Genomic DNA, 14,672 nt, shown 5'->3' on the forward strand with positions numbered 1-14,672 from the left:
ATAATCATCTGCTTTAATTTTCTTGCCTGCTAATTCTAACCTCTTTCTCAGTTTTGAGCCTATTTTAGATTAATTTTTCTTCTCTTTATGGGTTGTATTTTTTTTTTCTTTGCATCTTTGCATACTTGTTAATTTTTCATTAGATGCCAGACATTTTGAAGTTTACCTTGTTAGGTGCTTGTTATTTTTGTATTCCTATTTCTTTGAGGTTTGTTCTAGGAGGAGGTAATTTACTTGGAACTGCTTTATACCTATTGAGTCCTGCTTTTAAGATTTTTTTAGGTGGTCTAGAGCAGAGTTTAGTCTAGGCATAATTATTCTCTGCTGAGACAAGATCCTTCTGAGTACTCAGTGTCCTGAGTCTGACTGGTAGGGACAGGCATTACTCCCAACCTTGTGTCAGTGCCTGCTGTGTTGTCCTCTAAGACTTTTGAATGTTTTTTTTTTCACATGCATACTCTGCTGAACATTCATGGAAGTCTGACATCTGGGCATCTCTCGCTGTCTGTCTCTCTCACTCTGCCCTGAGAATTCTAGTCCTGTTCTTCTCCCCAGACAACTGTTCTTTTTTTTTTTTTTTAAACTGAGGGAGACTGCTGAGCTTTACCTGGGATTCTCCTGCTTGCTGGGACCCCTACTGAAGCCTGGAAACCCTTTGGGCTATAAGTTGGGAAAATCCTAGGATTCATCTAGTTTATTTACCATTTCTAGAGATTACTGTCCTGTGTTGTTGGATGTCTAGTGCCTTGAAAATTATTGCTTCCTCTGTTTTGTCCACATCTTTTGTTGTTTCAGGCTAGATGGTAAATCTAATTCTTCACTTTTCGGTTTGGTTGGAAGAGGAAATCTGTTTTTCCTTCTTTAACTGGGTTTTATTAAAATTTTTTTTTTATAGTTGTGGTAAGACCACATTATGTAAAATTTACTATCTTAACTATTTTTAAGGATACAGTCCAGTAGTGTTAACTATATATACATTTTTGTGCAAAAGTTCCCTGTAACAGTGTCTTGTAAAACTGCAACTCTGTACCCATTAAATAGCTCCTCATTACCTATACACCTGTGCGAACCATCATTCTATTTTTGTGATTTTAACTACTTTAGATACCTCATATAAGTGAAGTCGTATAGGATTTATCTTTTTGTGACTGGCTTATTTTACTTAGCGTAGCGTCTTCAAGATTTATTCATGTTGTAGCATGTGATAGATTTCCTTTTGTTTTAAGGCTGAATACTATTCTGCTACAACTGTATATCAGATTTATTTATTCATTTGTGTGTTGATAGATATTTGCACTGCTCCCACCTGTTAGCTGTTGGAATAATGATGTTATAAGCATGGATGTGCTTTCAGTTCTTTGGGATATATACCCAGATATGAGATTGCTGGATCATATAGCACTGGTATATGGGGGAACCTCTTCATAGTGGTTGTACCATTTTACAGTCCCAGCAACAGTACCCAGGGGTTCCAATTTTCTTTCTTTATTTTTTAAGATTTTATTTATTTATTTATTTGACAGACAGAGATCACAAGTAGGCAGAGAGACAGGCAGAAAGAGAGGAGGAAGCAGGCTCCCTGCTGAGCAGAGAGCCCTATGCGGGGCTTGATCCCAGGACCTCGGGATCATGACCTGAGCCGAAGGCAGAGGCCCCAACCCACTGAGCCACCCAGGTGCCCCAAAGATTTTATTTATTTATTGACAGAGAGAGATCATAAGTAGGCATAGAGGCATGCAGAGAGAGAGAGAGAAGAGGAAGCTCTCTCTGCTCCCCGCCGAGCAGAGAGCCCGATGCAGGACTCGATCCCAGGACTCTGAGATCATGACCTGAGCCGAAGGCAGCGGCCTAACCCACTGACCCACCCAGGTGCCCCCCAATATTCTTAACTAAGTTTTAAGCTTAGATATTTTATGTTTATCTATTTTTTTGTAGCTTAGGGTAATGATGGCAGCTATGCATAAGGGGTTATTGTGGTGGAGATGTCATTTGGGAAGAGCTCAGCCTTCAGCCTAGTTACTGGGGGTCTTTTGTTAGAATCCCTGGGTTCTATTCTTTTTAAGAAGCTTTTAGTGAATGTTTTCTTCAGCTAATTGAGAGCCATATATTATTCCCGTGATGGCTCAGGTTATTTCTTCAATTCATTGTGGAGTCTAGGAGTCTTTCTTCAGGCACAAAGATTATTGTGCTATTTTTATTACTCCAGTCAGAAGAGAGGAAAAAAAGAAGACAAGAATAACTACTGAGTTTGTTTCTATCTATATTTGAGTGTAATAATGACAATTATCAAGAATTTGTCATTGGACAAGTAGGGCTTCTGGGGGTTTAGTGGGCTTGGAGCTGAACCATGCTGTGCCTTTTTGTTTTACCACAGTCTTGGTAGTTTTCAGTTTTTAATGGTCACTTGTAAATTTCTTTTTACTTGTTTACTTGTAATAAATTTTCCTTTTGACTATTTTTAATGTTCAAAGGAATATATGTTTTGTTCATATCAGGTACTTTAGGAGAGAAATTCTGTGATGTCTGTTATCTGAACCTGGAAGTTCATTTAATTTCCATCCACACATTTTTGATAATAACAATGAATTGAAACCTGTTTTTGGTGCCACATTGATGGTTCATAAAATTATCATATACAAGTAGTTAAATAAAAATATTTAGTAAATAGTTTAAGATAATGAAGTGATTTAATTTATGCCATGTGTTAGGCTCAAGATAATAACCATAAATAAATGTCTGCAGGTTAACAAATATGTATTTGGGAAAGTAATTAATTAATAATAGTTTCTTAACAAAGTATATCTGTCCTAAATCAATATGTGCTTAGTCATTTTAGGTGGTTGTGGATTTTCTGTCATGAAATTAGATAACAAAAACCCTGCTTAGTTTCCTAGAAAGAATCTGAGGAAAGAAAAATAGTTTTAGGCCAAAATGTATTAAGAATTAAAATTTTGTGACATACTGCATTATGTACCTATAATCTTTTTTAAAAAAATATTTGTTTTAGAGGGTGGGAGAGAGAGAGAGAAGTGTAGAGAGGAACAAAGGGAGAAAATCTCCAAGCAGACTCTCCACTGAGCATGGAACTGTATGTGGGGCTTGAGCCCATGACCCATGAGATCATGTCCTGAGCCAAAACCAAGAGTCAGGCACTCAATCAACTGAGCCACCCAGGCACGCCTGTCTTTTAATGTGCTTTATCTCTTTTCTGTCAAGGTGCAGGATTTAAGTTTTTTTTCACTTACTGGCTATGATATGTAACACATTCTCTTTTCCTGTTCCCTTTGATCATAGTAGAGGGACATGGAACCAAGAAAGGCTGGATGGATTGCATGGGAATATATTTTATAATAAGGGCACCATTTATACCTGCAGATTTTGTGATATAGTTAGCCCTAACAAAATTGAAAGCAATAATGATTTAACAAAATTATTTTAAAAATATTCCTTGTATTTGGAATTTAAAATTTGTAGTTTCTTTATTTTAATAGTTGCTTAGTAACTTAAACATAAAAAAATGTAGCATAGTAATTCAAATAGAAAAGCATAATGAGATATTTTTGTATCATTTTACTTCAATAGAGTAAATTCATGACAGGGAGTTTTGGGATGTTGACAGTCTATTGATTTGATCTGGGTATAAGTTCATTAGATGCTGGGTATAAGTTCATTAGTGTTTCATCAGGTTGTATATATAAGGTTTTTGTGCTTTCTGTGTCTATGTTTTATTTTAATCAAACTAAAGAACTTGCCATTAAAGTATGAAGAAACTTAACCTTCTTTTCTCTTTCAAGGAAATGATTATTGACAGAGTAAATGGACAGGCCGTTCCTAGATATTTGATATATGACATAATTAAATTCAATGTAAGTACCTTTAATATAATTTATAAAATAAAAATTGTCCCTGAGATAACAGATATGTTTTTACAAATAAAAAGTGTTACTGTCTTAGAGATGGTAGGAAAGAAAAATTGTGACTCTAGTTACCCATTTGATACCTTATTAATAATTTTGCACATTGCTTGGTCTTTAGATTTTATAAGATACTTGAAATGAGTGAATAAAAATAGTTTAATTGATAAAATAAGACAGAATTTTTTAAGATGGAAACTCTTAGTTTTAGTTATCCTATATACGATTAAAAAAAAAAAAAGAGCCCACAGATTTTGTTGCTGTCACTTAAAAATAAAAAGAGGAGCTGATTATGGGTATTGAATGTATAACGTAGGGGCACAAATATGTTATTCATGAGTACAGGCAGGAAACTAAAAGCAAAATAGGAAATTCTGTTATAAATAGATATAAAAAAATAGGAATTATATTTTCTACCCATTTCCTATAGTTTTAGACAAGCCAAGAATCTGCCTGTTCATGTTTAATTATAGTGTCAGTATCTAAATTATTTAGTCAGTACAACATCACTTCTGTAAATGTGAGAAACTCTTTCAATAGTGTACATCTATGAAAAGGTATAATCATTCCTCTAGACATATATTATTCAAATTGCATAGTCATTTAGTATTCAAACAAGACTGAAAGCAATTAAGAATTCTGGAATTAAGAGTGTTTAAGTTTTAGAATTTTGAAGATTTTATAGCAATTTTTTAAAAGTTCCTTTTTGGGATATATATTTTAAAGGACAGTATCGAGATTCAGGATTGCATTAATCCACTTTAAGGTCATCTTTTTCCTAGAAATTTTCAATGTACATATTTCATTTTCTGTTGAATTTATAGATTTCAAACAGTTTCCTAGGTCAGAAACCATCAAGTTTTAATTTTGTCTGTTTGTGATTACTATATGCCTCAGTAATGCTTCCTAGAATTGACTTACTCTTATCATAGATTTTGGAATAATTGTTCATTGGTCCATAATGAGACATGAAGGGTGGGGGTGGCATTGTTTTGTTGTGAAGAGGGGAGTTTTGTCTCCTCTGCCTTTTGACATTGAGCTCTGCTTTAGTATGTATTCCATGCAGGTTCACTTCTTAGCCTGGGAGTTTTGTCTTTGACAATAGCCTTCTAATTCTTTAAAAAAATATATGAAAATTTACAGTGTATAGAGCAAAATATGAGGCATACACATATACTAACCACCAGATTTGTTAAAGCTTAATATTTTGTCATTTTTACTCCACTTTCTTTTTAATAAGAAATAAGTCATTACAGATCCAGGAGAAGTTTCTCATGCACACATTACTGTTCTATTTTTGACCCTCTTACAGATCCAGGAGAAGTTTCTCATGCACACATTACTGTTCTATTTTTGACCCTCTTACCCGGAAGTAACTTCCACCCTGTATTTGATGTTTATTATTTCTATGAATGTTTTTAATAACCTTACTACCTATGTGTGTGTCCATAAAATACATGTGGTATTGTTGTGCAAGGTTTCTAGTGTTACATATATATTGTACTGTACTGTGGTACTGAGCATTTACTCCACGTTATTTTGAGGTTTATCTTTATTAATACACACAGGTTTAGTTCATTCAGTTTAATTACTGTTGAGTATTGTATAAATATACAGAATTTGTCTTTTTTTTTGATGAACATTTGAGTTGCCATATTTTGCTGTTATACTGCTATTAAACAGTTTATATATTCTTGTGTGCATACATCAGAGTTTCTCTAGGACAATTCTCATTCTTGGGATGTAAGCACCAGCGGTGTTTTTAAAAAGTACAGTTCCTCTCACCCCTACCTACATCATAAAGATTCTGACTGAATTGGCAACTTCAGGTGTATGTGCTACGTTGCTGAATTCCTTTCAGAAGTAGGTCTAACAGCTTACTGCAGTTGGTATTATCAGAGTTTAAAATTTTTGCTACTTGGATGTGTGTGAAATGGCATCTGATCTTTTTTAATTTGCTCTTTCATTATTACTAATGAAGTTAAGCCTGATTCGTTTGTCCATTTTTACTTGTTTGGATTTTTCTTTTGAGATTTAATTTTAAATTCAAATAATTTTCTAATTTTTCTATTTGGTTGTCAGTCTTCTTAATGTGTAGGAATTAATGATCTATCTTTCCTGCATTCTAATCCTTTTTTGGTTATGTATGTGACAATATTTTTTGCAAATTAGTATCTATTAATGCACAGGAATTTTTCATTTTCATGAAATCAGACTTAACTAGACCTTCTCAAAGTTTGTGCTTTTTTGGGTCTTGTTTAGGAAATACATCCATATTTTGCTGTAAAAATGATTAAGTTAATTTCAGTAGGTCTAATTATTTACTCCATATGTATTGAGTGCCTATTGCCATATTTCATTGATTTTAAAGTCACATTTTCTTTCAAGTTTCTGATATTAAGATATATTTATAATTGGAGTTATATATTTATATATTTAATTCTTTATTTCTTTATTTAATTCTTTAATTAATTTATTTAATATTTAATTAATTTTATTATATATATTTATATTTAATTTATATATATTTGTTTAATTCTTTAATTTACTGTGGAGCCTTGATGATTAATCAGCTTATTTTGAGTCATAAAATCAAGGTCACTGTTAGAAAAAAATGAAGTTTTGAAAAAAATAGTTAAAATCTTTTAAGTTCCCTTAGTTTATTTTGTCCACCAAGAATTTCATTGATCATCTTTTTTTTTTTAAATTTTTTCAATTTATTTATTTTCAGAAAAACAGTATTGATCATCTTTTATATGTCAGGTGTTATTCTAGGGATTGGATATACACAGATGAATAAGAAATAATTTATTGCCTTCAGGGAATTTGTAGTTCAGTACACTGACTTCCAAAGAAGGCCATTTCAACGGTGGGATTTGGGAAGAAAGTGGAACTTATTTTTTATCTGTTTATTCAGGTTTTGTCTGTTTTATAACATATACAGTTGTACATATATGCAACTTACTAAAATTTAACATGCATATATTGTAAACATTTGTTAGGATATGTATTTGGATTGGGTGCAAAATCAAAAGAAATTTGTAAACCATCGATTTTATGGATGAGAAATAAATGTAAAGAACAATTATAATAGTATAACAACAATAAAGGTATGTTAGAGATACTGGAATATATAAAAAATACTAGAGAGGTGAAACTGTTTCAGTTTAACCAGAGTTAACATGGATTAATTCTGAAGGATAGAATAATGGAGGTCAGGAACATTAGAGGCTATTAGTGTACTTAATGTGTGGTAGGATGTGGGACATAGCAAGAAATGAAAATAGATTGTTGAATAGGGGGCCAGGTGACTTGAATAAGGCAGTTTAGCTTAGTCCTGGCTGTATTAGGGCACTCACTATTGAAGGGTGTTAGTTAGGGTAATGATAGGATCACACGTTCATTGTTTTGAAAGACAAATCCAGTGACAGCATGGGTAGAATTTTGAAGTGAGAAAGAATTCAAAACTAGGAAGCCAGTTAGTGAATAGTTATTGAGTTCTTTCTGTTGTCTGTTTTCAGTGATTTAACACCTACCTAACAAACACTTCCCTTCCTATAGGCAGCATAAATTTGAAGGTGAACTCGCTTTCAGTTTCTTCTTGTTGTTTTGGTTTATGTGTATAGTGAAAAATATTTAGGAGAAAATTTAGAATACCTAAGTATTTTTAGACAGTGGTTAGATTATTATTATTATTTTTTTAAAATGGATGACTTACTTCTTCTACGTTAACTTTTTAGGGGTCTGAATTCATTTAATAGGTCCAGTAAATAAGCCTAACATTTTAGGTTTTTCAGCCTTGATATGGGTGACATGGAAAAGATTATACATGGACTTTGTGATTGTTTACTGATCTTTCCTCAGTACTACCTTTTAAAACAGTTGTATGCCTTTGTGTAAAGGGAATGTATACTTCCTCATACCTAGGGCTTACTCTCTTTGTCTTGTTCCTTATTCTTTGCTAAGTATCAAAATTGTCATCCTTCCAATAGAAAAAGTCATCCTTAAGACATATTTAATGTCCACAGCTTAAGCAAATATTGTCACCTATTTGTAAGCATTAGGTTGCTTAAATGTAGGTTGAGTAATATAGATTAGAGAAGAGGAAGAAAATGAAGAGGTGAGAAGAATTCATGGAAGACTGTCCAATTGCAAAGCAGAGAAGAGCGGTACTTGATATGAGGTGATGATACTAATCTGGACAGTTATTGTCACCCAGATGAAATGTTAGAAGCTGTATTATTATATACCATTTAGATAGGGTAAGCCCCTACCTTCAATTCATAGAAAACTTCTATTCACTTTTTACTTTATGATTCAAATTTGTATACCACATATAAGTACCATATTGTATATGTACCATATTGTATATATACTATATGGAGAACTTTCTTTATATTAGTATATTATTTTAACTTTTCTTTATATGAGTATATTATGGAGACTTTGATGTTATTGGTTTTTAGAGTTGAGGATATATTTGTCTAATAATTATCTTTTACTTACTGATGATGGCTGTAAAGCATTAATGTGTTAAGCAACAAAAAACATTATAAGTGACTGTGTTTCTTATTGTGATGTGTTATTTGCTTATATTTTCCTGAATGATGTGGATTGTAGTTTTATGCAGATTCTACTAATTGATATAATTTTACTAATTCAAATAAAATGATTAGTGAGTATATTAATACTTTAATTCAGATGTGATAACTTCAGATCAATATATATTAGAGAAGATTTATACCACTCTCCCATATTATGTTATGCATTTATAATTTTAAAATAACCGTGTATGTGTTTAGGTGTCTTTAATTAATGAAATCAGGACTGGCATGTGTGGTTGTGCAGGCTGTGCATTAGACATCTCCAAAGGATGCTGTTTACATAGATGCTATGTATACTGTGACAGCCTTAATAATTATACTGATAAGATAGTTTCAGTGTTGAAATTTAAATAATTGTCTCATTTAATTCAGGCACAGCCAGTTGGAGATTGTGATTTTAATATTCGTCTGCAGTGTATAGAAAGAGAAATAATAAGTCCTCGACATGAAAAAATGAAGAATGGGCTCATTGACAAAACACAGGAACCATTTAGTGTCAGAAATAAGCCATTTTTTGACATCTATACTTCAAGAAAGGTAAAATTTTCTAATTAGTACTTACAATGTATCATAATTCAGCTTGTGAGAGGACTATGAATGACATTTTACTGCCCAGTTGTCTTGATTTTTTTCAGAATTTATTTTATTGAATATAGCACTATTCTGGACAAACATGTGCAATTTCCAGATCTTGTCCAGAGTGGTGGAAACTTAAACTGGCTTACTTTCTTGTTTTTCATAATAGTTTTTGATTCATTGTCAGTGTTATGTTTTTAAAAAGCTGTGAACAATGATCTTGGGGGAAAAAAAAGCTATAAACAGTGAAGAATGGTATAGTGTGAAAATCAACTGTTATGTCTTCTGAAGGTCACCAGTGGTTGGTACATACTCTGATTTAAAAAGTTCATTTGCATACACCCATATATTGATAGTTTTATTTCTGTTGTTTTGATGCTTAAAATGCATCATACTGAGAATTCATCATACTGAATTTTTTCTTGGATTGTTGTTTTTCCATTTAACAGTGTGGCTTGAAAATATTTCCAGACCAGGGCTTAGATAATAATTTTTAACTGCTACATAGTATTTGACAGTAAAGATGAACCATGAAATTATTATGTTTGGAGAAGAATGGCTGTGATAGAATAATATAGGAAGTATAACAACATACGCAATTGTGTGTTTTAAACTCCTTTGTCATATAATCCCACATGCCTGATGATAGAAATTTTTGTTGTATCTTACCTGCTTCTGCTCATATCCACTTAATTTGATATTAACCCTTGGATATAATAGTAGCAGTAATCCCAGCACTGTCCAGTGCCCATCTTTTTAACTGTCAAGATATACAAAGCTATCATTCTATTTTTATTGATATGTTGCATAACACCTGCTTGTCACGGCTGACATAGTTGATCTCTGCTGCTGTGATCTTTTGTGTCTGTTGTGGTAGCAGGGATGTTATTGGGGTATCTACCTCAGGGCCCTGCTCAATCTGTAGGGTAAGAATAAAGTTGACTGACAAATAATGTGGGCCATGGCAGTGGTGAAAATTGGCTAACTGGAGCAATGTACTCTTACAGAAATACTTTTGAAATTTTAAATCAGTGTAAAAGTTGGGTAGAAGCCACATGGTTTCAGTTTGCATTCAGTTTAAAAAAAAAATTAACTTGACAGCTTGTGCTGTCATAATTCAAGTTCAGCATTTAAGAAAATGTGTCTTAGATCGTGTATCTCTTGAGTCAGAATCAGTGTTACTTCGAAATATTTGCAGTGGATAACTATTAGAACTGTTCTTTAAGGATATGAAGCAGTTGAGTTGAACAATTATTCATGAGTTTTTCACTAGAAAAAATTTTTTTCTTTATTCTTTGCATATATAACCCCTTTTTTTATGTTAATGTAATGTTTTTATTTTGCATTTTCTTACATATTTTTTTTTGAATTTTTTATTTTTTTATAAACATATATTTTTATCCCCAGGGGTACAGGTCTGTGAATCACCAGGTTTACACACTTGACAGCACTCACCAAAGCGCATACCCTCCCCAATGTCCATAATCCTACCCCCTTCTCCCAAACCCTCTCCCCCCAGCAACCCTCAGTTTGTTTTGTGAGATTAAGAGTCACTTATGGTTTGTCTCCCTCCCAATCCCAACTTGTTTCATTGATTCTTCTCCTACCCACTTAAGCCCCCATGTTGCATCACCACTTCCTCATATCAGGGAGATCATATGATAGTTGTCTTTCTCTGCTTGACTTATTTCACTAAGCATGATACGCTTTAGTTCCATCCATGTTGTCGCAAACGGCAAGATTTCATTTCTTTTGATGGCTGCATAGTATTCCATTGTATATATATACCACATCTTCTTGATCCATTCATCTGTTGATGGACATCTAGGTTCTTTCCATAGTTTGGCTATTGTGGACATTGCTGCTATAAACATTCGGGTGCACGTGCCCCTTTGGATCACTACGTTTGTGTCTTTAGGGTAAATACACAATAGTGCAATTGCTGGGTCATAGGGCAGTTCTATTTTCAACATTTTGAGGAACCTCCATGCTGTTTTCCAGAGTGGCTGCACCAGCTTGCATTCCCACCAACAGTGTAGGAGGGTTCCCCTTTCTCCGTATCCTCGCCAGCATCTGTCATTTCCTGACTTGTTTATTTTAGCCATTCTAACTGGTGTGAGGTGATACCTCATTGTGGTTTTGATTTGTATTTCCCTGATGCCGAGTGATATGGAGCACTTTTTCATGTGTCTGTTGGCCATCTGGATGTCTTCTTTGCAGAAATGTCTGTTCATGTCCTCTGCCCATTTCTTGATTGAATTATTTGTTCTTTGGGTGTTGAGTTTGCTAAGTTCTTTATAGATTCTGGACACTAGTCCTTTATCTGATATGTCATTTGCAAATATCTTCTCCCATTTTGTCAGTTGTCTTTTGATTTTGTTAACTGTTTCCTTTGCTGTGCAAAAGCTTTTGATCTTGATGAAATCCCAGTAGTTCATTTTTGCCCTTGCTTCCCTTGCCTTTGGCGTTGTTCCTAGGAAGATGTTGCTGCGGCTGAGGTCGAAGAGGTTGCTGCCTATGTTCTCCTCAAGGATTTTGATGGATTCCTTTCGCACATTGAGGTCCTTCATCCATTTTGAGTCTATTTTCACGTGTGGTGTAAGGAAATGGTCCAATTTCATTTTTCTGCATGTGGCTGTCCAATTTTCCCAAGGCTGTCTTTTTTCCATTGGACATTCTTTCCTGCTTTGTTGAAGATTAGTTGACTGTAGAGTTGAGGGTCTATTTCTGGGCTCTCTATTCTGTTCCATTGATCTATGTGTCTGTTTTTGTGCCAGTACCATGCTGTCTTGATGATGACATCTTTGTAATAGAGCTTGAAGTCCGGAATTGTGATGCCACCTATGTTGGCTTTTTTTTTCCAATATCCCTTTGGCTATTTGAGGTCTTTTCTGGTTCCATATAAATTTTAGAATATTTGTTCCATTTCTTTGAATAAGATGGATGGTACTTTGATAGGAATTGCATCAAATGTGTAGATTGCTTTAGGTAACATAGACATTTTCACAATATTTATTCTTCCAATCCAGGAGCATGGAACATTTTTCCATTTCTTTGTGTCTTCCTCATTTTCTTTCATGAGTACTTTATAGTTTTCTGAGTATAGATTCTGTGCCTCTTTGGTTAGGTTTATTCCTAGGTATCTTATGGTTTTGGGTGCAATTGTAAATGGGATTGACTCCTTAATTTCTCTTTCTTCTGTCTTGGTGTTGGTGTAGAGAAATGCAACTGATTTCTGTGCATTGATTTTATATCCTGACACTTTACTGAATTCCTGTATAAGTTCTAGCAGTTTTGGAGTGGAGTCTTTTGGGTTTTCCACATATAGTATCATATCATCTGCGAAGAGTGATAATTTGACTTCTTCTTTGCCGATTTGGATGCCTTTAATTTCCTTTTGTTGTCTGATTGCTGAGGCTAGGACCTCTAGTACAATGTTGAATAGCAGTGGTGATAATGGACATCCCTGCCGTGTTCCTGACCTTAGCGGAAAAGCTTTCAGTTTTTCTCCATTGAGAATGATATTTGCGGTGGGTTTTTCATAGATGGCTTTGATGATATTGAGGTATGTGCCCTCTATCCCTACACTTTGAAGAGTTTTGATCAGGAAGGGATGCTGTACTTTGTCAAATGCTTTTTCAGCATCTATTGAGAGTATCATACGGTTCTTGTTCTTTCTTTTATTGATGTGTTGTATCACATTGATTGATTTGCGGATGTTGAACCAACCTTGCAGCCCTGGAATAAATCCCACTTGGTCTTGGTGAATAATCCTTTTAATGTACTGTTGAATCCTATTGGCTAGTATTTTGTTGAGTATTTTCGCATCTGTGTTCATCAAGGATATTGGTCTATAGCTTTCTTTTTTGATGGGATCCTTGTCTGGTTTTGGGATCAAGGTGATGCTGGCCTCATAAAATGAGTTTGGAAGTTTTCCTTTCATTTCTATTTTTTGGAATAGTTTCAGGAGAATAGGAATTAGTTCTTCTTTAAACGTTTGGTAGAATTCCCCTGGGAAGCCGTCTGGCCCTGGGCTTTTGTTTGTTTGGAGATTTTTAATGACTGTTTCAATCTCCTTACTGGTTATGGGTCTGTTCAGGCTTTCTATTTCTTCCTGGTTCAGTTGTGGTAGTTTATATGTTTCTAGGAATGCATCCATTTCTTCCAGATTGTCAAATTTGTTGGCGTAGAGTTGCTCATAGTATGTTCTTATAATAGTTTGTATTTCTTTGGTGTTAGTTGTGATCTCTCCTCTTTCATTCATGATTTTATTTATTTGGGCCCTTTCTCTTTTCTTTTTGATAAGTCAGGCCAGGGGTTTATCAATTTTCTTAATTCTTTCCAAGACCCAGCTCCTAGTTTCGTTGATTTGCTCTATTGTTTTTTTGTTTTCTATTTCATTGATTTCTGCTCTGATCTTTATGATTTCTCTTCTCCTGCTTGGCTTAGGGTTTCTTTCTTGTTCTTTCCAGCTCCTTTAAGTGTAGGGTTAGGTTGTGTACCTGAGACCTTTCTTGTTTCTTGAGAAAGGCTTGTACCGCTATATATTTTCCTCTCAGGACTGCCTTTGTTGTGTCCCACAGATTTTGAACCGTTGTATTTTCATTATCATTTTTTTCCATGATTTTTTTTCAATTCTTCTTTAATTTCCCGGTTGACCCATTCATTCTTTAGAAGGATGCTGTTTAGTCTCCATGTATTTGGGTTCTTTTCAAACTTACTTTTGTGGTTGAGTTCTAGCTTTAGAGCATTGTGGTCTGAAAATATGCAGGGAATGATCCCAATCTTTTGATACCGATTGAGTCCTGATTTAGGACCGAGGATGTGATCTATTCTGGAGAATGTTCCATGTGCACTAGAGAAGAATGTGTATTCTGTTGCTTTGGGATGAAATGTTCTGAATATATCTGTGATGTCCATCTGGTCCAGTGTGTCGTTTAAGGCCTTTATTTCCTTGCTGATCTTTTGCTTGGATGATCTGTCCATTTCAGTTAGGGGAGTGTTAAAGTCCCCTACTATTATTGTATTATTGTTTATGTGTTTCTTTGATTTTGTTATTAATTGGTTTATATAGTTGGCTGCTCCCACGTTAGGGGCATAGATATTTAAAATTGTTAGATTTTCTTGTTGGACAGATCCTTTGAGTACGATATAGTGTCCTTCCTCATCTCTTATTATAGTCTTTGGCTTAAAATCTAATTGATCTGATATAAGGATTGCCACTCCTGCTTTCTTCTGATGTCCATTAGCATGGTAAATTCTTTTCCACCCCCTCACCCTAAATCTGGAGGTGTCTTCGGGCTTAAAATGAGTTTCTTGGAGGCAACATATAGATGGGTTTTGTTTTTTTATCCATTCTGCTACCCTGTGTCTTTTGACAGGGGCATTTAGCCCATTCACATTTAGGGTAACTATTGAGAGATAGGAGTTTAGTGCCATTATATTGCCTGTAAGGTGACTGTTACTGTATATGGTCTCTGTTCCTTTCTGATCTACCATTTGTAGGCTCTCTCTTTGCTTAGAGGACCCCTTTCAATATTTCCTGTAGAGCTGGTTTGGTGTTTGCAAATTCTTTCAG

General features: G+C 34.3%; 1 protein-coding gene across 1 annotated transcript in view; it reads left to right on the top strand.

Moving 5' to 3' along the window:
• RNGTT (RNA guanylyltransferase and 5'-phosphatase) overlaps positions 1 to 14,672 on the top strand; it is a 340,835-nt gene that overhangs the window by 111,287 nt on the left and 214,876 nt on the right. Inside the window, exons 10-11 of the mRNA XM_004766922.3 lie at positions 3,795 to 3,866; positions 8,891 to 9,055. Coding sequence (XP_004766979.1) covers positions 3,795 to 3,866; positions 8,891 to 9,055 — 237 coding nt within the window. The remainder of the gene's footprint in view (positions 1 to 3,794; positions 3,867 to 8,890; positions 9,056 to 14,672) is intronic.

The sequence above is a fragment of the Mustela putorius genome, unplaced genomic scaffold (assembly GCF_011764305.1).
Source record: "Mustela putorius furo isolate JIRA1106 unplaced genomic scaffold, ASM1176430v1.1 tig00000166_pilon_pilon_pilon, whole genome shotgun sequence".
Classification (NCBI taxonomy): domain Eukaryota; kingdom Metazoa; phylum Chordata; class Mammalia; order Carnivora; family Mustelidae; genus Mustela; species Mustela putorius.